A 24,081-nucleotide genomic window follows, 5' to 3' on the forward strand; every position below is an offset into this window, starting at 1 on the left:
AACGTTAACAATGTCTAGGAGTACACAGTGTCTGATAGCCTGAAGTGACATAACTAATCCTTTATCCTGTGAGATAACTTACGAGTAATACTTTGCACTGAAATGATCATTGAAAAGAGTAAAAATAGTAATTGCTCATTAAACATTATCAGTAGGATGGCCAATGTTGTCTGACAATGATGTGATGGTGTTTTCTGTTTACAGATAAGAATGCTTTTCAGGAAGCAGAGCTGAAGTTACTGGAAGAGAAATGTATAAAGCAAGAAAGCTCATCTTCTGTAGAGCAACTGAAACTAGCTTTAGCTGACATGGAAAAGCAGCGAGATTCTACCCAGGACCTGATCGAGGAAAAAGAAAATCATATTAAAGAACTGAACTGTAAAATAAATAAAATGGAGGAGGAATCAGAAGCTTTGCAGAGTCTCCTTGCATTCAAACAGAGAGAATATGAAGAATTAAAAAAAGAGACTAATACTTTTTCTCAACGGAATAATGAAAATGACAACTTACTGCAAATCAAGGGTGAAATAGGAGAAAGTAACATAGAACAGATGCATGAAAGCTTTGTGACAGAAACTAAAGAGCACGTTAGTAATTTGCAAGCAGATATTTCAGCATGTCAGACATTTGGACAAACTTCAGCTATTCTTGAAGAAAAGGACATGCAACTGCAAACTCTGAATGAAAGACTAAAAAACCAAGAAGCAGAGCTTCAGGATTTAAAGATCAGTAATAAAATGCTTGAGGATTCAGTAAGACAGCTGAAGCTCATGTCTGAGACATGGGATTCAGAAAAGAAGGGCATGTCTTCAATGATCTGTTCATATAAAAAAGAAATTGAGGAAATTACTCAAGAAAATGCAACCATTAGGGATTTAAGCAGAGCTTTAGAGCAAAACCAAGTAACTTTACAGGAAGCAAATAAAAATATTTCTAATAGTTTAAAGGAAAAAGAAGAAATCATTTCTGAAATGTCCAGGAAACATAAGGAGGAAAAACAATGTATTGAAGCAAGAACTGAAGAAATCACAAGAGAGCTGAAAATTTTGCAAGAAAAGTATAAAGTGGTAGAAGAAGAAAATGTAGGCATAATGGGTATTCTGAGAGAGCAGACCGTTGAGTTTGAGGAAAAGAAAGCAAAATTAGAACAAAAAGAGAAACTAGTACTTAGTGAGAATAAAGATATCTTACATAAACTAATAGCCTCAGAAGAGATAAAAAAGGATTTGATTCAAGAACTTCAACAACTACAATCAGAATTTTCTGACATCCAACACGTGCCCTCTCATGAGCCTGACTGTTTAAGACAGGAAATATTAAATGTTGAGGCAAGACTAAATGCAATGCAAGAACAACAGGACGTTGTATTTCAAGGCAAGGAGCAATTGGTGAAGGAAATCGAGACAAAACATGAACTTCTGGTATGTGACTTTAGTTGCAAAAGGAGACTCTGTTCAGAACATTTGAGGAAATGCATGGAAGAAAAAGATGCTGAGCTGAATAAACACCAATTTAAGCTTCAGCTTCTTCAAATGGATTTTGAGGACAGAGAACTCTCCCTAGAGAACTGCAGGTTAGAAGTGATACAACTGAAGACTGCTTTAAGGGAAATGGAAACAGAACTTGAGGAAAGTGTGAGAGAGAAAGAGAGACTGCAGCAAGAACTGTTGTCTGTTAAAAAATTGGAAGCTTCATATTCTCAGCTTACGGTATTAGGTGAAGATTGCCACTCATTGGAGTATAGTGATGATGATGTTTCTCAGAACTGTGGAAAACGAGAAATGGATGAAAGTTATTCACCAGTCTTGTTGTCATCCTCTTTGCAGGTAACAATAAGCAAACTGAGTGAGCTGGAAAAAATATATGAGAAGTTGCAGAATGAGAACATTGCATTAACCTCTGGATTTGAAGACTTAAAAACTGATGGTATCGCAGATATTAATAAGGTGGCAGAGGAAGAAGAGAACATAATGAATAGTGCAGATACAAATTTAAGAGCTGAGAAAACTACTTTTCCCAATGAAGTTATGGATCCAAGTGATAACAGCGATTTGAGAATGCATTGTGATAATAAGGAAATGTCCTTCAAAGAATGCAGTGCTGGACCTAGTTCTGACTATGAAGACTTAAAATTGTCCAGCAAAGAAATTAAAACTCACTTTGCTGAAGTGAAAGAGAAAATTTTCTCTTTCCAGAATGAGCATATAAAGCTATATGAACATCATTGTGGTATGATCTCAAAGATATCTGAGCTACAGTCTTGCATTGAAATACTAAAGGCAGAAAATGCTGCATTGTCAACAAGTCTGAGCAGTGCTCATACAGATTATCTGTCAGGGCCACTATCTTCTAGCCAAAATGGCACACAATCTAAATTAGATGAAACGAAATCCACAATTTCTTTCTCAGGTCTCTGTTTCTCAGAAGTAAGTGAGGTTGATAATTCTTTTAACAGTGGTATGTGCAAATGGACAGAGGAAATTAATCAGCTGAAAAGTTCTGCAAAAATAAATTCAGAAGGTGCAGCAAATGTTCTGGTTGAAAATTGTCATAATGATACCACGCTGGACTCTGTTAAAGAGACCGGGAGCATTACTCCTAGCACATCTAACCTTGAGAGTAGAATTGAAGAACTTGAAATGCTTTGTCAGACATATGAGAAGGCCCTCAAAGTGCTTGAAGACCAATTTCACATTCAAGAGAATATGAAAAATGAGGAAATACAAGAGCTGAAAAACATTATACTTTCAGAGAGAAAAGAAATAGATCATCTTAAACAACAAAATCTGTCAGACAGGGAAGAGTGGCAGCAGAAACTGAGTAACCTGACTACAGAAATGGAGTGCAAACTGGCAGAAGAAAGAAAACAAACTGAGAATCTGTCTTTGGACTTTGAAGCAGCGCGACTCCAGCTACAAGTCCTTGATTTAAGTTCTCATTCACAGCTGTGCACTGATACAGAAAATGTAAGTAATTGCTCATGTGCAAAACAGTTTCACGTAAACCTCTTGGTTTATGGCAAAGCCAAATGAGGATTTTACTGATTTGAAAATAAATATGTTTAAAGTAGTACCCACAGCCGTTTGGTACCAATAATCTGTACCGTGAACTCTGGCCTATGCATCCCAGGGATAATGAGAAATAAAAAAGTCAATGGGTTTAGTCCACTAGAGTTATGAGAGTAGTACAGTGTGTGCCATTTTGTTTTTCCTTCAAGTGCTGTGTTAGTTGGTGCACGTGTGCTGTATGCACCTGTACTGCGTTTGCAAGCTTTAGATCTTCTCTGATTTAATACAGCCCGCTGAAGATGCCTGCACTTCTCACGCCCCTTCATGGGACCATAAAGAGCAAGCTAGGACTGCTTCCATGCCCCTAATTCCTTTTAACGTTCTCAACAGCAGGACAGAGCTAGTTGGTAGCAGAACAGCTAATTCTCAGTTCTGCCTAAATTCTTCAAAAATACCTTAGAGGATGAACATTTTGGAAGTCAGTGCTGTCCTATCTTTCAGCACAGTAGGTGATGTGCAACCAATGAGCTCGATTTTCCTGCTCCTTGTAAAGAGTATCCTCTATGACAGAACCAGAATTTGAGTCAGATTAGAGGAAAACCACTTTAGTTCATGTACAAAGTGTATTCAACTAATTCCCTCCAACATAAATCTGACGGATTTATTTTCTGTTTGGGGAACTTCCAGTCTGGGTCATTAAGTCCTGTACAAATGGTCTCCAGCACCTGGTCAGCATAGGCTTGGAGATAATAGTTTAACACTGCTCTCAGACCGAGCATCTCAAAGATCTCCATTTTGTCCAACTGTGCAATGCTGAGCAACTGTTCCTTGCAGAGGAGAAAGTCTTTCACGTGTATGTTTTGCTCACGGTTCACTTGGAGTGTCCACATTGACACACAGACACCTGAAGAAGACTGTTCCTACCACATATAGCTGGAATTCCCTCAAGATGAAGTACCCAGTACATGTCACTCAATTTCTCCCTGTGGTCCCTGTTCTTTTTTGGAGTCCTCAGGTTTCAAAGTCACTCAGTTTTGTTTCATATGAGACCGTGAGATGGCGCCATGTGTAAGCCAGCTCTGACAGACAGTGGCAGTTGAGAGAAGGGATTCTTTGAAGATTTGGGTCTTGTTCCCCTTCAAGATTCTTTAGCACCTAATAGAAGATGAGCAGTAAGCAGTTTTGCCATTAGTGATACTTAAAGTTTTTCACAATTTTTGTATTTTGTCTTTTGTAAATTTGGCTGACGTTTCTCCCTCGATGTCTTTAAAATCTTTTGGCCAAAGATGTGTGCATGCAGTGTAAAATCCTTTACATAGGAAAATTGTGTGGATTCTGAAGTTAAGAAGGATGCTATCTATTTATTTTGCATAAGGGGGAAGCTTCGCTGGCTTAAGAAAGTTTTTAAAACTCACCTTGCTTTTTTTGTTTTTATTTATATGCATATATTTTTTATCTTTTTAATTGGTTCTTAAACTTTGCAGAACGCTCAACAGGAAAACGATAGTCTTTATCACTCGGGAAGCCCCTTTTGGAAGCCCTTCCCTACTGGAAGTCCAGAAATGAGAAACAATGAACCAAAACTAATCCCCATTGAGAAATCTCCTGTAGGAGACAGCTCTGTGTGTGAAAATGTAACTGTGACTCCTGAAGCAAGATTAGTAGAAGATTGTTCAGAGGAGTTTTCTAGAGAACAAAAATGTAAAAATACGTCAGGAAAAATCACCAGCCCTTCCCATCATGTTAGTGCACTGTCATTTTCTAATAGTGGCATATTTTTGGGTTCAGAGGATTTCTTTGAAAATCAAATAAGCACTGAAGCTCTTCAGGAGGAGGCAAAGCAAAAAACTCCTGAAAATTTGAAGCTGATCTGCAAGACAGAAGAAAGCCATGAAAATGTTGATTTACAAATGGAAGTCAAAAAGTTAAACTCTCACCTGCACTTTCAGAATGCACAATTAGCTCTGGAGAGCTCAGCTTTTGCAGAACTGGAGGAAACTACTGTAGCAAAGGAAGAGGACAGTGGTATAAAGGAGAAACTGGAATCACTTTCTGTCAGTAACCAACAATTATCTCTTGAAGTTCTGTCTTTAGAAAAAGAACCTGAGAAAATAAAGTCTGAGGTGGAGATATATCAAGCTAAATTGTCTAATGCAGCAGACACACTGGATGATGTTGAAATGGCCAAGGGAAACTGTCATGAACAATTTCTTGGAGCTGAAAATGAGCAAAGGCAGCCAAAATCTGAGAATGATAATATTAAGAACCATGACTTTTTCGTAGATAACAATACTGAAGTGCTTCAGGCAAAATATCAGCAGTTAGAAAGGGACAGGGAAATTGACCTAAAAACTATTTCTGTCCTTCGAGAGCAGCTTGTTTCAGTCACAGCTGAGAGAAACCATATCGGCCAAGAACTGTGTGTTTTGTCTGATACTAAAGAAGAATTGGATCAAAAGTATCAGAAGTTACAAGAGAAATTAAAAGAATTAGAGTCAACTAAGGTGGATTCTACTGAAATCATTAGAAGGTTAGAGGATGAAGTGAGGATGCAAACAAATCTGCTTGAGCTTGCTAAATCTGATATAAATCGGCTATCCAATGAAAAAGATAACCTTCTGCAGAAGTTAGGAGAGGATGCAGTGTCTTCCAGTTTAGAAGAAAAGCTTCAAAACCAAGCAGCAGATGTGAACAAGGAGCAAGAGCTGCTTGCAAGAGAATTTGAAGCTATGCAGAATAAGTTAAGTGCATCAGAAATGGAAAACTTAAAACTTTCTAGATCTTTGGAAGGCTTGTTAATTGAAAAAAGTGAACTTGCTGCTAGACTCAACTCAGCACAGAAAGAGGTAGATCAAATGCGACACGGAATTGAGAAGTTGAAAGTAAAAATTGAATCTGATGAGAGGCAAAAATGCCGTGCTGCTGAAAAGCTGAAGGAGCATGAACGGAAAGTTGACTTTCTTGTGGATAAAATTGAGAGGCTGGAAAGAGAATTGGAAATGTCAGGGGAAAATCTAGAAGGTGTCATCATCCAAATGGAGACTGCTAAAACAGAGGCAGAAACGTTAACAGTAGAGATGGAAGAGATGGCTGAAAAGTTGAAATGTCTTCAATTACAGATTGATGTTCTCACTTCACAAAACGAGTGTTTGGCAAAAGATGGAAAAGAAAAGCAAGAAAGAATCCTCGAACTGGAGTCTTCAATTTTGGCTACAGCAAAACTGATAGAAGAAAAGGAGAAAGAAAAGATGCAACTCAAGGAGGAGTTTGAAAATTCTATGTTATTGCTGAAATCTGAGCTGAAAGATGTAAGTGAGAAATTAGAGGTTTCCTCCCAGGAGGAAGCAGTTGCCAGAGCAAAAGAGCAAGTCTTGATTAATCAGGTTGCTCTTCTTGAGCAAGATAAAACAATATTACTGCAGGAATGTCAGGAAATAAAAAATGAAAATATCAAGTTGGATCACACAAGGGAATTACTTGTTCAACAATTTACAGATTGTAAACAAAAGCTGGATGAAAAACTACAGGAAAACTGTGTTCTTCAGCAGCAGGTGAAAGAAACAGAGGAGCTGTCTTCACAGTTGACACACATGGAACAAGAGCGTGAATGTTGGCACCAGGAAAAAGAAGCACTGCATAACTTGGTTGCTGAGCTGAAGCTAAAGGCGCAACGTTTTTCTAATAATGAAAGCTTCCCGGATATCCTGAATGTTCTAAAAGTGTCCTATAAAGACCTTGAGGAGGAGCTGGAATCTACTCTTTGTGAAAAGACTGCTTTATCTAAAAAGGTAATACCATTTCCCTTAGGGCACAGTTCCCTTTTTAAGAACGAGGATAAAGTGTCCTCTGGGCTTACCACTTCCTTAATAAATTATATGTTAAAATAACTTTAACCTCAGACTTTTACAGTAAGCCTCCTATTTTTAAAATTATGTGATCAAATTGAGAACAAGTTTGCGCTGTATTTAGAGCTGGAGAAAGCATGATTGTGTTTTATGTAGGCCAAATGAAACAGTTGCTTGGAAGTAGGCATAGAAGTTGAATCAGATAATGTAGGATATTTTCCTCTTTCCTGTCAAAGGAAAAAGGAAAGACAAGTGAATAGTGGGTGAGTGAGTTTTTATATCAAGGATAACTAGGAGAGCTCAACAGAAAGTTAAACATCAATTGGACAAGTGCTATGTCAAAATGACATTAATCTGCTGTGTCCCTTGCTTGGAGTGTGAACAACAATGGGAATAAAGTAATTCACCTTTAAAACTGCTCATATTTATGTAAAAAAACTCTTGGGAGGTCATGATGCATCTAATTTAAAATTTAAAGAAAAAATGTTAAATAAAATTTCATTTCAGGTAAATGAACTGACTGAAAGTTGTATTGAGCTGGAAGCCATGCTAAGTGATACTGAACAGAAGATTTCCAAATTACAGGAAGAATTTACCATGGAAAAGAACAAGCTTGCTGAACAAATACAGCTTCTTCAAGAACTCTCAGAAAAGAACAAAGTTAGTTACTGCACCTCTATTATTTCTGTCTTCAAGGCCAGATTTATTCTAGCTGAGAATGTGTGTGGGCTGGTCAAGGGAGCTGTGCTCTATTGACCGGTATTCCAGGTTCTTGCTTCCAAGTTTCTGAATATTTCATGTTCTATTTTGAGATGGAATGATGATTAGTTAATGTTTTTATGCCTTTTCCTTCCACTGAAGGAACTGAATTGTTTCCTTAGCGTAAATGCCACAGGTGGCTATCTGGAAATCTGGTGCCAAGAGTTCTCTAGTGCAGACATTCAATCGTTAGGCTGAGGATGTTAGATAAAAAAATCCAACGTTTCTCAAGTCTCTTTATTCTTTAAAACTTTCAAGACAAAGTAAAGGAAGAAACAGAATATGAGTCCTTAGTTTAAGTTGTTAATATTTAATTCTCAGAGGCTGATTTACTGTGGAGATAAATGTAGGTCTTGTTTATTTGTGGCCAATATTATATCTTTAAACAAGCTTACATGGCCTTAGGATATGCTAATGACAGCTACAAAATTTTATAACCGGGGCTTCTTTCTGTTGTGGCCTTGAAGATTTTGAGTGGAAATAGAACTGAGATTTCTGCAGCTTTCAGAAGTCCTGCATGGAAATAAATTTTCCTTTTGGCCAGCTGTCCAAAAAGTACCATCAAAAAAGTGGATCAAAATGAAAATGCTTAAATATTTGTTACCTTTGAGAGGGTGAGAGAAGTGACCCTTAATCTTTCAAGTCACTCTGAGGGAACAATTTTATATTTGGAGAGGTTAAGCTTTGGTTTTGGCAGTGCTGATTTTTTTTTAACAGTGTTGGCAAACTTACACTCAGTGTACCCTTCAGTTCCTAATATTTATTTGAGAAGACCTTCCTTTGCCTCCTATCCTGCCTTTTGTGCTCAGGTTCTACATTCTGTAATTACAGTCTATTTAGCCTCTCTAAAATACATTTTTCTTACCAAGTTGTTTTTGGAAATTCAAAATTTCAGATGTACAGCCAAATAGTTTAACAGGTTGGCTATTTCTGCATTGATAAAATTCTAAATATCGAATAATGTTCTATTACTGTTTTTAGACTCAGCTGCATCTAACTATGTCAGAAAAAAATGAACTGACGAAGATTTTGGGGATGGTCCAGAAAGAACTACAAGAAAAAGAAAGTGAAATGAAAAGAGAAATAGCAGAGTACCGAGACAGACTACTTCAAACAGAGAAAGCGCTTCAGGATGCTTTGACAGAAGCAAACAGACAGGTAAATCAGGAAATGGGAAGATTGGTGTTGTGATTTTTTAAATTAAATGTTAGGTATTTAAAAAAAAAAAAAAGATCCTACTGTAAAAGAACCTGGTTTTGGTAACAACATTTCCAAACTCTCTATATACTTACCTCAGAACTCAGGAAGTGTTAAATTGTTTTTCCTTTTAGCAAACAGTGAAAGATGAATTTACCTCAGAACTTAGCTAGTGTTAAGTGATATATATAAACTTAGCTGGTGCTATACACTTGAAAAAGGGAGAGCAGCTGTATGTTTCAGTCTAGGGAACAGTTGTTTTGGTAGGAATGGTGAGGGAACAGTTAAATGAAGAATATAAATGGCTAATCTGATGAAAATACCACAGTTTTAGCCATGCAGCCCCGAGGAGAAGGGCTAGGGGGTGTTCCTTGATGAGAAGCCCAACATGGAATTAGATGAGTTGGAACTGGATGGTCTTTAATGCCACTTCCAACCCAAACCATTCTACAATTCTGTGTTGTATACAAAGAGCCGTATCTTTGTATGGAGGAGTCATAAATGTCTATAAATATGTACTTGAGACCAGGAAGACACTGAAAAACAATTTGCTCTATTAATTTCTAAGTAAGTTACATTTCTATGACTATGAAGTAAATTTAAAAGCAAGTTACAGTAAAATATAGGGGCTTTCAAATGGCAGACTTCTTAGAGGCAGACTGGTATAAAAAATACATACTTGTGACAAATCAGTCTTTCAGTTTTAAACTCCTCAAAACATACCAAGCAAGTTTGCTATGGAATTCCCATTGGCAGTGATATGCTCTTAAGTATATCTTCAAAATATAGCTTAGTGTCCTTTTTAGCATCATAGTAATTAGGCACATTTTGTCTCTCTAGAATGAAATGCAAATTGAGGCCTGTCAAGATAAGATGAATTCATTAGGGCTCTTTAACAGCTCACAAAAATTGGAACTTGAGCAATTGATGTCAGCTAATGAAGAATTAAATAATTCTCTTAAACTAGCTAATCAGACTTTAGGAGAGCTCCGAAATCTTCAGGTAAGAAAAAAATATTGAAGTGTTAAGGTAGAGTACGTTAATGTAAATGTAGGAATCTGTGCTCCAGAGATTTGCTTTGACTTTAATATACAGCCTTTGTTTCACTAATGAGAGCACAGAGCACGGAAGAAATGTTGTTACTATTGATCTACATTAGAAAAATTTTGTTATGCATGCCACGACTTAGAGCACCTACAAGTAGTTTGTGATGCGAAGCACAGCCATCTGTTGTCTCCACTGAACATCTCGACTTGGTTATAACATGGTTAGACTGTAGTCAAAAGTGGCTTTGCAATGCCTCTGTTTTCTGTTTGTGAATTACGTCAATGATAAAGGATACCATGTTCTGTCTTAAGCATGTCTTGATGCTTTGCTCTTGATTTTGAGAGTTTATCGACTCCATTTCATACAGAATTCTCATTAAAATGATTAACTAGCGTCGTTCTGTGAATGATTGAACTCAATGATGGTAGAATTGGAGCTCCACTTTCTGTGAACAACTGATAGCTCGGGAACAGTTCTAGGTGTGCTTGGTTGGCTTCTAGTAGCACAGGTGAAGTTTAACTGTCCCTGTAGCTGGAATTCCGGTTATTAATTTTCCCTGCGTTTTTCTTATCTTCGTTATTTGTCCTGCTGCTGTCTGGGATTGATTGCTGGCTTTCAATCTTGTGCTTCCACTTCAGAAATGAGTTTCTCTCTCTCTAAAAGAACTCTTGGAGATAAGTGATCGATTCAGCATATTTGCAATTAAATGCTGAATTACAATATGTTTCCCTTGCTCAAAAGTTCCGTATTCAATAGGGATGTCCAGTGTAGTGTTAGTTGTTAATTATTCTGCTTAATACCAACAAGGGGCTGATAGGAAACTCCAGGATGTGTACTGGTGACAAAGCGCGGTACCCATGGCACTGTAACTATGATAGAAGGCTTCCAGCTGTGCTTGCTGTGGCATTTGCACCCAGCTTTGCTCCAGAATAGGGAGCAGTCCAGGAGAGTGGGAATGGATAGCCAGGACTGGTGTGCTGCTGCTCAGAATGGTACTTCTGAGCTGAGATTGAGAGTGCAAAGCAGGCCTGGGTTTTCTTGCTTCTGCGCTAGTGAGATGCAATAGGGACAAAAAGAAGACCAACAAAACTCAAACTAGGAGGAGAGTGCTTTACAATTCAGAATATTGATTTGAAATACATTACCTAGCATGCCTTAGTGCTGGGATAACAGGTAGCAAATGGACGGACTGTTGTGTCAGACCCTGGGTTTTTCTGCATAGTTAATCTCACGTACATATCTGTCCAGTAAAAGGATTTTCCTGGGTCTGGGATAAAGGGGCAGCTATAATGAGGTTGTACAGAAGCAAGCAAACAAATCTACATTACCTCCATGGTCTACAACTAATATTGCATAGCAGCTGAGGAGGTTCCATTTGATAGTGTGTCGTTTAAACAGAAAAATTGTGCTTCTAGTATAACAACTGTATTTTTTCTTTTGTAGATTAATAACGCCAACGTTATAGTTCAACTAAAGAAGCAAAATGAACTTGCAGAGAGTAAAGTGCAGCTGTGGATGAAATCCTGTAAGCATATGGAAAAGGAAAAGGAATGGTTGCAGCAACAACTAACAAAATGCGAAGAAATGTTAAAGAAGAAAGATCTAAATGTGTCAGAGAAAGAAGGTAACTGAAGCTACATTCGGTCTTGATGCTTTTCTAGCAATGAGTTAGTTGGCAAAACTTTTTTTTCCTAGAATGTCCATTTGCATATGCAGCACTAATACAGAGCATGATTTTTAATTAGCACAAGTAAGTACCACTGCAAATATGTCAGAAGTTTTGAAAATGTAATTCATCTCCTTTATCTCAAAGCATTAGAAGCAACCACGGATTATGAATATATATTAAATATTACATTGTTTTGGTCAAAAGTGGCTTAAGGAAAAAGGGAGAAGCTTTTTTTTTTTTTTTTTAACAAGATTAACAAGATAACAATATTTGTCATTTTTCCCCTAGCTTTCCCCTCTGACTCCTGTTCCCTTGTTTCCTTTAAAGTTCACTGCATGAGATGAACTCTAAATGATGCTTAAGCAAATTTAGGGTTGCAAAATCAAGTATTGTGAAGTTACAAAATGACAGAGGAAATGTTTGTCCATGCACTAATCACAGATTCTTTTCAAATTTGGCATGTTTGTTTACTACTTAGCAAACCACTGTAGTGTATAACATTTCACTGATATTGGTATATCCTGTCACTTATTTTGTTCTTGTACAGTTGTAGAGCATGTGTAATTAATTAAAAGATCTGTGATCATTGTGTTATAAATTCTTTTACATTCATCCTTATTTTAAGTAGTTATATGAACAACGGTACTTTGCTTTGAAAGGTGCTGATGAGAATGCCATTACAGAAGAAACTAAGTTAAAACTGGAAGAATTACAGGAATCTGTAGAAGAGAAAACCAGAGAGGCAAATGAGAACTTGGAGAAATACTCCTCTCTGATTGTTAAATATTATAAACTAGAGCAAGTAAACGAGATGCTAGAAACACAAGTCACTTTGTTGAGTAGTCAGCTGAAACAGCCAACGAGAGATGCTGTCAGCAGCCCTTTGCTGAGTTCAGGCAACTTATCAACAGTGAGCAATCAGTCTGATCCAAGAGATGAAGATTCTGCTGAGCTTTCAAGTAAAAGGCAGCGGTCTGAAGACACCTGGAAGGATAATGGAGATCCAAGATCCCCTATGCCAGAGCCTTCATCAAAAAAAGAAAGGAAGGATTCTATCTGTCAAAACTTGCTGTGTCAGGAGAACTCAGACTGTGAGCCGGATGGGCTTCCAGAAGTAGTGAGAAAAGGTATTTAGAATTTTTGGTAAAGGCAAATGTTCTATCACCATAGCAGGTGTTCTCTCTCTCTCTCTCTCTCACTTTTTTTTTTCCTGTTTCAGCTGAATTAATTTTAATCTGGGTAAGTAGGTGACTATGTGGAAAAACTTTTGGTGACAGTGATGGCAGGTGAAAGCAGCCAGTGGGAGTTGTGCCATTTAATGCCAATTCAGCACTTGTGGAACTGTGCCGTTAGACCATTTTAATACATTTACACTACTGCCAAGTTAATTGTAGTTAAATGATCCTGGCAGTCACAACTTTGTAGTTTCTGGTGGCACATGTATTAGACACTAAGCATGTGATATGTTAGTAGCAATGAAGTTTTGCTGGAAGGTGACTTGTTCTAGTCATTTAAAACTATTCTGTGGGCTAGTAACAAACTTACAAGAGAATAGATGCAGACTACTGGTGAGGTGCCTCTGTAATAAATGCAGTTGTAATTGTTAGACAAGCTGCAGAGGTACTGAGTCACCTCAGCTTCAGTGATCACTCCCAGAAGTCAGGAATTCTTAGTTTATACATCAGTTGCATTTTGTTTTCTTACAAGCATCAGTATTTTTCTGGAAATGTACCTGTTCTGAGGACATGTGCCAGTTAGTGTTTGACTTCTAGGCTAGATGGAAAGATAATGGAGGATCTATAATAGCGTAGTTCTAACAGAATCTGTGACAGTATAGTTCTACATGGAGAAAATAGGAAAAACCAAGAATGTTGTATTGTGGTATTGTGTTCTTAATGAATTCTAGTAGAACAATACGTGTGTTTTCAGACTAAAATTATTCTCCAGATGATGATGTGCCTATGGGGAAAAAAAAAGACCAAGAACTTGTTTGAAAAACTTTACTATAGAATTACTGTTGTACCTTGCCTGCAATTTTCAGGGCTTGCATATGGAATTTGGAGTACAGAAGATCTATTCAGTAATCTTTTTGATCTTCAGGAGAATAAATTATTTATTTTAATCAGGTATTTTTATCCCCAGTGTGAAGAGGGAAAAAAAAAAAAGTCCATTTATTTGAGAAAAAGTGTAACTTATTTAGCTGTGTTTAATAGAAGCTGTTCATTTTCCAGGGTTTGCTGATATCCCCATCGGAAAGGTTACTCCTTACATTTTACGCAGAACAACCCTAAATCGAGGGACCGGTCCTCATGTGGGTTCCCCAAGTGAGAAATTCCTCTTACAGACACAAGATGTACAGAAAGGATCAGAATCTCAGTGAGCGCTCCTGTTCAACACCTGGTGGCAGCAAATCACAAAAGGTAATTTAAAAAAAAAAATATCTGTACATGAAGGCCATGGGGAAAGCCAATATGTTCACTAAGTTTATTCATCTTGCCAGGTAAGTTTGAGGATATATCATCGTTCTTTAAATTTCTTAGCAGTACAGTGAAGTTAAGATCATAAATACCGAATCACTCAAATGCGGCAGAGCTCTTGACCATGCTAGCATCCTGCAAATTGTTCCTGTGATGTAGTTTTTGACTTCATTGGGAAATCTGTTGGGAAATGTAAATGAAATACACGTATATTTTCAGTTTCTTTTGATGGATATTTAAGGCCAGATACTCATTTTACTGTAATTTCTTAGGTTTCAGAAAAAAAAATAATCAGCAAAAGAACCTTTGGGAGTCAGAGTTGAGGATTATATTTTTCTGCTAACAGCTTTTCTTGAAATTCCTCATTCTGAATGCTATAAAATAACTACAGATGTTTGAGTGGCTGTTAAACATGTAAATTGGGAACATTTAGATGATAAAGGAGCTAACTTTAATGTAAGTGATTACCAGATTTTGAGGTTACTAACATTAACACAACTGAGTTAAGTTTTTGAAGGATGATTTTATTAAAAAAAAAAAAGTTCAGTAAATGAAATTTACATGAAGTTTGAAGTGTTTTCAGTAACATGACACACTACAGTGTATTTCACGGTACATCAGAGTAGGACATTCTTTCTAAGCCAATGAAAATGCTTTGCAGACTATTGAAAATGTTCCAGCTTCAGAACAGAAATAAACCTTTGTCTGATATCTTCTCCAAAGTTGTTAACTGCACTATCTTAAAGCTGAGCAATGAGAATTTGAGAAGTTACCATCTATTGGTACTTCTTTACCTGACAGCTGCACAGAAATTTGCCAGTAGATCCAAATCCTTCCAATGTGCCACGTTACACAAAAATATTTTCTAGGCAATCAGAGGAGTCTGCCACACAACTAAATACGAAGTCATAAAGGATAAATACAGTTTGTTTGTTTTTTTTTTAATTGAATTATTTTCTGTTAGCACATTAAGCATGTTGGCAAGATACCAAAAGTAAAAACAAAAGCCACATAGACGGGGCTTTGAGCAACCTGATCTAGTGAAAGATGTTCTTGCCCATGACGGGAATTGGACTAGATGACCTTTAAGGTTCCTTCCAACCCAAACCATTCTATGATTACGTACATTAGTAGATGTATAGGTTTTGAGGCCAGAAAGCATCATTAGAATGACCACTCAGATCAGAGCCATAATTTGTTTTGAGCTGTAGTGTTAGGAAATCCATATATTAAAGTGAGAGTGAATCCCCTGCATGCGTGCATGTTTCAGGGTGAATTACCCTGCTTGTCAAAACATGCTGCTTCTCACAGGTACTGCCTGAAGGCCTGTGGTTTATTAGTTCTTTAAGTGATGCCAATAAGTTTTATTTACATTCATTTATATACATTTTCCTATAACCTTAGAAACAAATGGAGCATGTTTGTTGGAGGAAAAAACGAAAACAAACACACACAAAACCAAAACAACTCTATAGTGCAAAAAGAAAGGAAACCTTGGCTTCAGGAAGTTGCAGAGTAATTACCTGCTGTCAGAGCATAAGCTAGGTGGAGGCTCTCACTGACCATAGTCAAGGCTACAGCAAGTTAAAAGTAATCAGTAATAAATGGTTTTTAATTTAACTAGGGGGAGGTATTCCCAAACAGTCCTTCTCTTTGCCTAAACTTGTGTTTGTCTGGCTCTAAGGACAAGCTACTCCTGATTTTTAACTACGTTGGAGAAATTAAGGTTTCAGGATTTTTTTTTTTTTTTTCCCACAAGTATAAATATACAGAATCACCAGTTCCTGGAATCTGTGTCCAACTTCTCTCTTGGACACTGCTGGAGATATATGGGTTGGTTTTACTTCAAATCCATGAACATCTGGGAATTTCTGGAGGAATTGTTCAGAGTATTGTTTCATCATTTGTGGAAACTATCAAAATGTGTTGCTTCATGCTTTATATTAATACAGTAAATATTGTGTCTTATTTTAAAGTGAAATAGGTTTGGTTTCCTTCTCTTCTCTGACAGGTACTTATATATACTTCATTTCAGACACCCAGATTCAAACTGTTGCAAACTTCTCAAGGTGTTTAAAATGTGCCCTCTGTCATACACATTTATTCACTTTTGTATGTAGACTTAATGTAGAATTCGAGTGCTTTGCACATCAGCTAAATGTGAAAGCAGTGGTTTCTGTTCAAATGGCAGTAAAAATGTGAGAACTGTTTTATGTTTGCAGAATACGTGCAGAGGAAATGAAATACAGATCTCTGCAATACCTGGTACCTTCATAAACACACTAAGGGTACTGTCTGTTCCCCGGTTAAGCTTTGTTTCTGCTCCTAGCAAAATAGCTTGCCAGCTGTGTAGGAGATACTCCATCTTACCCATCAGCAAAACAAGTGATGTTAAGTCTCACTGCATTGTATATTCAAGAGAGAAATGTCTTCAAAATATTTTGTGTTGTTATTGTGCATGTGCGCTTTTTTTTTCAAATTCCCAATAGTTAATTTTTTTGCAATGAGCCTTTTGACTTACTGCAGAAAGCTACCATTTTACCATTACAAGTCAAACAGAACACTTATGTTTGTGTTGCAGGTAAACGGTGAACAGCAGCCCCAAGCAGGGACAGCTCTTCCAGCACTGAAATCTACTTCAAGGTCACCACTTTGCCCATAGAAGCAATCCACAAGCACTGTCTCTGACAATACTAGGGAGACTCATGATTCACAAAGCCAAAAATTCCCTAAACAAACAAGCACTACCCAAGCAAGATGAAAAACAAGAAAATTATAAGGTGCTGTAAATTTCTTTCAATTTAATTACCATGCAGAACAACTGATGACAAAAAACAGTTTGTCATGTAGATACCAGACCTATATGGAGGGCACTATTTTCTCTTATCGAATGATTAACAATAATCTTCAGATCTTGTTCATGAATATTTAGTAATATCAAGTCACTAAAAGTTGTGGAACGATACTGAAGGAACAGATCTTCTTTGAATTTTCTGTAAAGAATTGTACATAAACCTGCTATAAAATTAAACCATTAAGCCAAAAAGTGGACTACATGTTGCCTTGTACATCATTGATACCATTTGTTCTGTGTACTGAATGATGATTTGCAAATGGAAATTAAACTCACCTGAGCATCTCAATCTATTAGGTTCCAGGAAAAATGAGGCAAACACTATTAGAGGTTTTATAATGAGGCATTGACTTTGTTTGTAACTGCAAAAGCATATATATAACCAGACAGAGGCTGGAGTGCACAGGTTCAGTCCACTGTGTTCTTGGTACCCCTTCTTCCAGGTAGAATAACATTGTGCAGAGAGGAACCCTGCTCCAAACAAAGCTATTTTCCCTGAAATTAAGTACCTTCCAGTCCATCTCCCTGTACTGCCCACTATGCTCTGGCTTTGGCTGTAGCTGAAGATGTTACAACAATAATCTTCACCTCTGCAAATTGGCCTTTGGCCAGCCAGCAATCCCCAGCAAGCTGGGGTGGGTGGGAGCCGTGTACCTAGCCATGAAGGACGCTGTGATGACAAGCAGTGCTCCTTCTACAAGCAGTGGCTGCCTGCTGATTCTCTGCAGGAAGTCACCCTTTACCCTTAAAATCCTTGTCCTCAAATGTGTTATTTTATATGGAAATGATTGCAGATAGCTGACTTGTAATTGATATAACAGGAGTGGATGTGTTGGAGAAATGGTCAGGTGTCAAGAAATAGTTGCATGTAAATCCTTGAGCTGGTTCCTTTTCATTTGAGAAAAATCCTAGTTTATATCCTAAAAGAAGGTAGGGATAGCAATAATTTAGCTGGAAATACCATCTAAAATTCTGGTATCATCAATGTAAGAAAATAAATTTGTCTAGTTTATGACTGTGCACTTGAATTTACGATGATTCATTACAAATAAGCTCAGCACAGCAAGCTTGTGCTTGTTGATTTCAGAGATCTAATTGGGCTTGCTCAGTAGCTCAGAGTAATTCTGCACAGGAGAAGAGGGTTACATCAACTAAATCAGTCATTATCCAACTGAAGAGAAATTACTTTTCCAATAATTCATCTTGCTTATGCTTGCCTACCCAAGTATTAGGAAAACCAAGCTGCTCTACATGAGCAATAGTCCTCTGAGACTTCAAGTTGTACAGCAGAGGAACCTTCTCATGTTGTTCTTCCATCAGAAAGGTGTCACTTCTTCTTTTAACATAGGTGGGTATCAGTGTTTTCTGCTCCTTGAAAGAAGTTTCTTAATTTTAAAGTAAAATATTTTTGTTCCAAGGTGAACTTCAAAATACAGTAAGTGCTTCTTCCCTAATGATACAGACAAGGTTCTGCTCCAAGCTGTGTCAGTGTTCCACTTGGTGTTCTTCTCTTACAAACACATACAAACCAGCTTTCTGCCTTGCTGACAGCATTGTCTGCTACAATACGGTTTATGAGAACAAATTGATTTTCTCATCAGTCTAACTGAAAGATCTTTAAAGAAATTCAACATTTGTCTCAAATGAGCCTAATGATAACACAGACCAAAATATTCCATCTAGTTAAAAGGAACAAAAACATCAAGTTATCCTTCAGTAACTAGGTACACCTACGGCTGGCATCAGATCAGTAGATCTTGTGGCTTTTTCTTAAGCTTCTCCACTTGTTTGTGAACCCAGATATTAGGTAATTAAAACAATTCCTTGTGGCCCTATGCCTAGAGGCATCTTCAAGGGAGCCTGAAAGAGGCCCAGCTTAAAGAACACATTTTGATTGCCTCAGCGTCTGTCAGTGTACCAACAGAGCTGCTCATAAAAGTTCAATTATTTCAGATAAAGCTTTGTATATTCAAAGTGTTTAGGGATTGTGCAAAGAATTATAGCATTTTTTTTAAATAACTCTCGTTACAAAGCAGATTTTGAGGTAGAAGCAGGAGTAGGAAAATGCATTGGTAACAGACAATAGAAAAAAAGACAACACTGGAGTGTTTTATTTATCCCAATCTTTTTCTATTTTCATCTGATGCCTTGAAAAGTGTCCCACTTGGAGAAGAGTGTGGAAAAAAAATCTATGTTTAGAAAGCTGCCTAATCTTAACCAGAAAAGTTTAAACAACTAAGTTATAATGAAGTAAATATCACTAAAGAAAGGATTGAGGCTTTTGTAATTACATATTTTCCTATTTGGCCATGTTTATATTTTACGAGCCTGTAGGTTCCTTTAAATGTGAACCTTACATTTTGAAAGATCACAATGTTTGTTTGCTCTGTTACTGGTATCTACTGTAGTACTAGCTCATCTTAGGTTTGTGCATATGAGCTAATAAAGGTTAAGTTTTTATGAGAAATTACTTAGATTAATACCCAAAGCACTTGAAAATGGGACTTAGTATTCTACATGTTACTGTAAACCAGTGAGACTTTAGGTCACAATTCATGTAAGGTTTTGAAAACTGTACCTAAAACTTAATTTCTAACTTATTTGTAAATCAAGTGTGTGGTAGGAAAAAATCAAAATGCCTCATCGGGCTTTCTAGGAAGAGGATTGCACAGGAAGTGTTGGTGTCAGCTGTCAGTAACTAATGAGAGGGCACTTGCATCTGGCTTTCTATTTGGATTGTGAAAATCTCTGTAAAAATGCCCTCCTTGGTGCTCTGGCATTGTTCTGAGCACGGTAACCTGACCATGCTATATCACAGGCAGATGCATTTGCTTGATCTCTTCCTCATTTTCCTGTTTGCCCGAGGTTTACATTGTATTTAGTGTTTATCTAAACTACCTGGATGCCCTAACTAATTTCCAACGCTGTCTGAAACACCAAGAGCTGGAGGCTGAAGACCCGCTGCAGGAATGCTGCTGTCCTTTCACTGTGTGCGGTTGCAGCTGACAGATGGGCCCGGCTGATCTGTAATGTTCAGCTCTCTCTTCAGACTCTCAACTATTCTTCTCCGTTTCACCTGGTTAATGAAAGAAACCCATTAAAGGAGATGGCAGGACCAGCTGCCATTGACAGAGCATGGGCTCATGCTGCTTTCCGAAGCACCGGCTTCCTTCCTTCCTAAAACCTGAAGGCAACGACAGAGGAAAGTGCAACATACATCTAACGAGGATTGTCTTTGCACTGTAAGTTGCAGACAACTTCCTTTTAGATAGGATAATGTAGCAGAAAGATGTAATCTCTCTGTACAGTATGGAACGTAGCATCGCACCATAGACCAGGTGCCGCGTCTTTTTGGTGAAAACACCCCAAATCTATCCGAGAACTGGTTTCAGCTGCTGGTCCTTGTTCCTGCTGTTGGAGATCTCAGCTAACCATTAAAATGATTCCCCTTCCTTCTGCTTTTGTCACCTTATCCTAAATAGCCACAAATTATAATAAGGCTGCCAGCAATCTTCTGAAAAACAACCAGCCAACCCCAGCAGTAATTCAAAACAGCTGCTTGAGCTTCTTGGAAGATGTTGACAATTGAACACGCAGTAGACTACTGTGAAAGTGGGCTGGCAGTGTTCAAAGGCAATGTTGTGGACTTGCTTAAAATACAGCCTGGAACATAAATGAATCCAGTAACGGGACAGATACCTCACACACAACCATGATCGTGCAGATCTGCAGCCACGTACGTGCACACCCAAACACTTATTTCAGTGTAAAATCAGAACTTAGATGGAACTTAGAAAAACAGGATTGAGCTATAGAGTACCTAAATCTGCTCAGTTTTTTTGCATTATTTGTCTCCCTTGAAGCTTTTTTAACAGCAGACAGATCGTGCACTCTTCACACTTCAGCTATTAAGATACTTAAGTGAATGCAGTGATGATTGATGGGTGCACGGAAAGATCAGCAGTTTTCAGTGTTTTGCTTTTCTACCATCACATCTCATAAATGAAATAGATGAAAGCTGAGTGAAAATGTGCTCCCAGCACTGAGTGGTGTTTCAGAATCCTTTTGCTGGAGGCCTGCTGGCTGCCATAGGAAATGCAGCGCAAATGCCGCTGAATTTGTGAAGGAAAATTAACTTTTTTGTGAAGTCTGTATCCACATCAGATTACTGCTTCCAGAGGTAAAAGAGAGGAGTAGGAAGTTACTAATTTTATCTGGGGAAAGCCCTCTAAGACCATCTGGCCCAACCATCCCCCTACTGCCAACATCACCCCCTAAGCACCATATCCAGCCTCTCCTTGAACGCCCCCAGGGATGGTGACTCCACCACCTCCCTGGGCAACCTGTCCCAGTGCCTGACTGCTCTTTCTGAGAAGAAATGTCTCCTCATTTCCAACCTGAACCTCCCTTGGTGGAACTTGAGGCCATTCCCTCTAGTCCTACCACTGGTTATCTGCAAGAAGAGGCCGACCCCAGCTCTCCACACCTTTATTTCAGGTAGCTGTAGAGAGCATCATCCTTTAAAACATAGATAAGTTCATGGGTAGGATTGACGTTGCATTTGGCTACAGCTCTGAGCCAAAGGAGGGAGATGTAAAGTCTTGCCTTTGTTCTAATGTTGACACTTTGAAAACACACTCAACCTAACCAGCTGCAGGACTGGCAGAGAAATAGCCGCGTTTCCCTCCACAGGACCTAGTGAAGGGCTGTACAGTGCTTTGAGGAGCTCTAGCAAAGGGTGCTGTGGACAGAGCAAACTAATGAAGATTTCTCTCCCTCTTGTTTCTTATGTCTTCACTAGCTGAGGAAGTTTGTGCTTACAGTCCTTTTAAAGGCAAGTCTCTCATTTTCAGCCAACACAGTTGCTATTTCTGCGTTGCTGCCGAGGGTACACAGTAAAAATGTTGATGGGAATGTAAGAGATTGCTGGCTTGCTGTAGCAGGCAGGAGGATTCCACAAACCTGCATAGTCCCTGTGGCATGCTGGAGACACTTCTATAAATGCAATAATGCATCTATGATTATTTTTCTCCTCACCTCTCAATTAACCAGTACTGCACATATTGTTCCCTGTCAACTATCTTATTTTGTCAGATGCCAGAGAGCAGTGTTGTTCTCTTTTCAAATTGCTGGTTTGATTTCTGGCAGTACTTGATTGCTTTAAAATGTGCTTTCTACATCCATTTTCCTCACTACTTAATTAACTGCAGAAAAAGACTGAAATGATTTTTCAGTTAAGTAGGTGTTTCACTTTTGTTGCCACTACCCCATTCATTTATTTCCTTTAGCTCACTGAAGCAGTCTATGAGATGTTATCTTTCCTTTGCAAGAAATTCGGCACTCTGGATTTACCTCTCTGCAGCTAAATCCCCTGCAAAATGCATCCAGTGGTGGCATGAAGCACAGAGGCAAGGCTGCGGCAGAGGTGGTGAAAAGCTGCCCAATACCAAACCAAAGCTGCAGTCGGTGTAGGGAAGCAAAACACAGCTGGTCATTTGAGAAGGCTGTTCCGTGGGCCATGGCTAGAAGCCGTGTGCCTGAAACGCTGCTGCACAAGCAGACCATGAGCGGTGTTAGCCAGGAGTCACGGCGTGCTGCGGGAATGGTCCTGGAACTTTGTGGTGAAGTCTTGTTTGAGCGTCACAAATGCAGTTTCCATCTCTGCTGTCCACCAGCTGACGCTAGAGGCAAGCACTGCCTTACAAAATTCCAACTCTTACAGTGGTAGCAGTGCTTGAGCAACATCGGGGTACTTCTGTGGCTGTACACAAATGTCTTCAGGCTTCTGTGGTGCAGGTAACTCCTCGGAAGCTCTCACATTTATCTCATTCTCTTGGTGTGAGCTGTTCTGTACTAAGTGCCCGTGGGACGCTAAGAGCCAGCATGTAGTAAGGTACCGTGCAGCAGCAAATCCACAAAACATTTTAGGTAGCAGTAAATCTGCCTTTGTATGACTGCTGCAGAACATTGCTATTGCATCATAGCCTGGGACTCCCCGTATTTTAAGGTAAGGCCTTGCATGTGCACAGGTTCCTCAGAGGTAAGGCACTGCCTTGAAATTCCAGTGAAATTAATTAATTGGCACAAAACAAGGGGTGTTTTTTTTTGCATGTTTTGTGGTGCCCCCATGTAATTTATCTATTTCAGCCTTCGAAGAGCCAAGCGGGAGCCAAACATCAGTGACCCAGTATAACCATCACGGGAGAAGGGAAAACAGAGGAAGTGATGAAATATGTGGTGTGCAGTTTGGGTTGCAGCCAGTTAGGTGGACTTTGTGATTGCTTACTATCTTGGAAAAATACAAGAGTAGATTCTGAATGGCAGATGACTGTAAAATGGACTGATAGTGCTCAGCCAGTGCAGAGTGACTTGCTCAAGACTGAGAAATTATTAATATTTAATATAGTCAGAATGAATCAAGAGGAAAATGGTTTATAGGTTAATCAATTAAGATTGCTTGAGCATCCCCAAGGAATTCTGCTGTAATAAGAGAGAGTAACCATGAAGGCCCTGTCATCTCTTCTCTTTTTCTTCTGTGGAAGGTGACCTGGGGGTATTCGTGGCACAAAAGGGAGTTCAGAAGCTGTCAGGTAGAAGGCAAAAAGGATGGGTGGAATTCAAATCATCAAATCGTTCAGGTTGGAAGAGAAGTCTAAGATCATCCAGTCCGACCTTTAACCTAGTACTGATAAGTCCACTGCTAAACCATGCTGTAAGTACTACATCTACATGGCCCCTGAATACCTCCGGGGATGGTGACTCAGCAGATTCCAAGGAATTTATTGGGAGAATCTTAAGGCTTGAGCTCAGTTTGAAGGTCATTATACTGGGCTTTGAATCTTCAGCAGAAAATTAATTCATCTTGTTGAAACACACTAAGCACAATGGATAATCCACTCTCATTGAGCAAAAAGCACGTCATAGCCAGTGCTTCAGAACTGACTCACTCTTCTAGCTCAGCACAGCGGTGTAAGGAGATATGGAGCAATCCCTTGTGTCTGTGATAGGGATTGAATGGATCACAGTCTTTGTGCACATGAATCCAATGTGCACATCTTTTCTTAAACTAACAGATGATATTTGCAGTCTACAAAGCCAAGGGATTTCTTTCTCTTTTGAGAGGTTTTTGGCCTTGACAAACATTTAGAAATGCCCAAGAGCAGTGAAAAGAACAACTTTAATACCTTCTCCATGACTTTAAAGCAATTTTTAGCATAATTTCTGC

General features: G+C 38.5%; 1 protein-coding gene across 1 annotated transcript in view; it reads left to right on the forward strand.

The window, feature by feature from the left end:
- Positions 1-17,053, forward strand: part of CENPF (centromere protein F) — a 37,327-nt gene extending 20,274 nt beyond the window's left edge. Inside the window, exons 12-20 of the mRNA XM_084513559.1 lie at positions 205-2,966; positions 4,493-6,796; positions 7,361-7,513; positions 8,594-8,770; positions 9,650-9,811; positions 11,300-11,480; positions 12,185-12,652; positions 13,757-13,945; positions 16,584-17,053. Of these exons, the coding sequence (XP_084369685.1) occupies positions 205-2,966; positions 4,493-6,796; positions 7,361-7,513; positions 8,594-8,770; positions 9,650-9,811; positions 11,300-11,480; positions 12,185-12,652; positions 13,757-13,905 (6,356 nt within the window). The 3' untranslated portion in view covers positions 13,906-13,945; positions 16,584-17,053. The remainder of the gene's footprint in view (positions 1-204; positions 2,967-4,492; positions 6,797-7,360; positions 7,514-8,593; positions 8,771-9,649; positions 9,812-11,299; positions 11,481-12,184; positions 12,653-13,756; positions 13,946-16,583) is intronic.
- The last annotated feature ends 7,028 nt before the right edge of the window (positions 17,054-24,081 follow it).

Source organism: Aythya ferina, assembly GCF_964211825.1.
Source record: "Aythya ferina genome assembly, chromosome: 3".
NCBI lineage: Eukaryota > Metazoa > Chordata > Aves > Anseriformes > Anatidae > Aythya > Aythya ferina.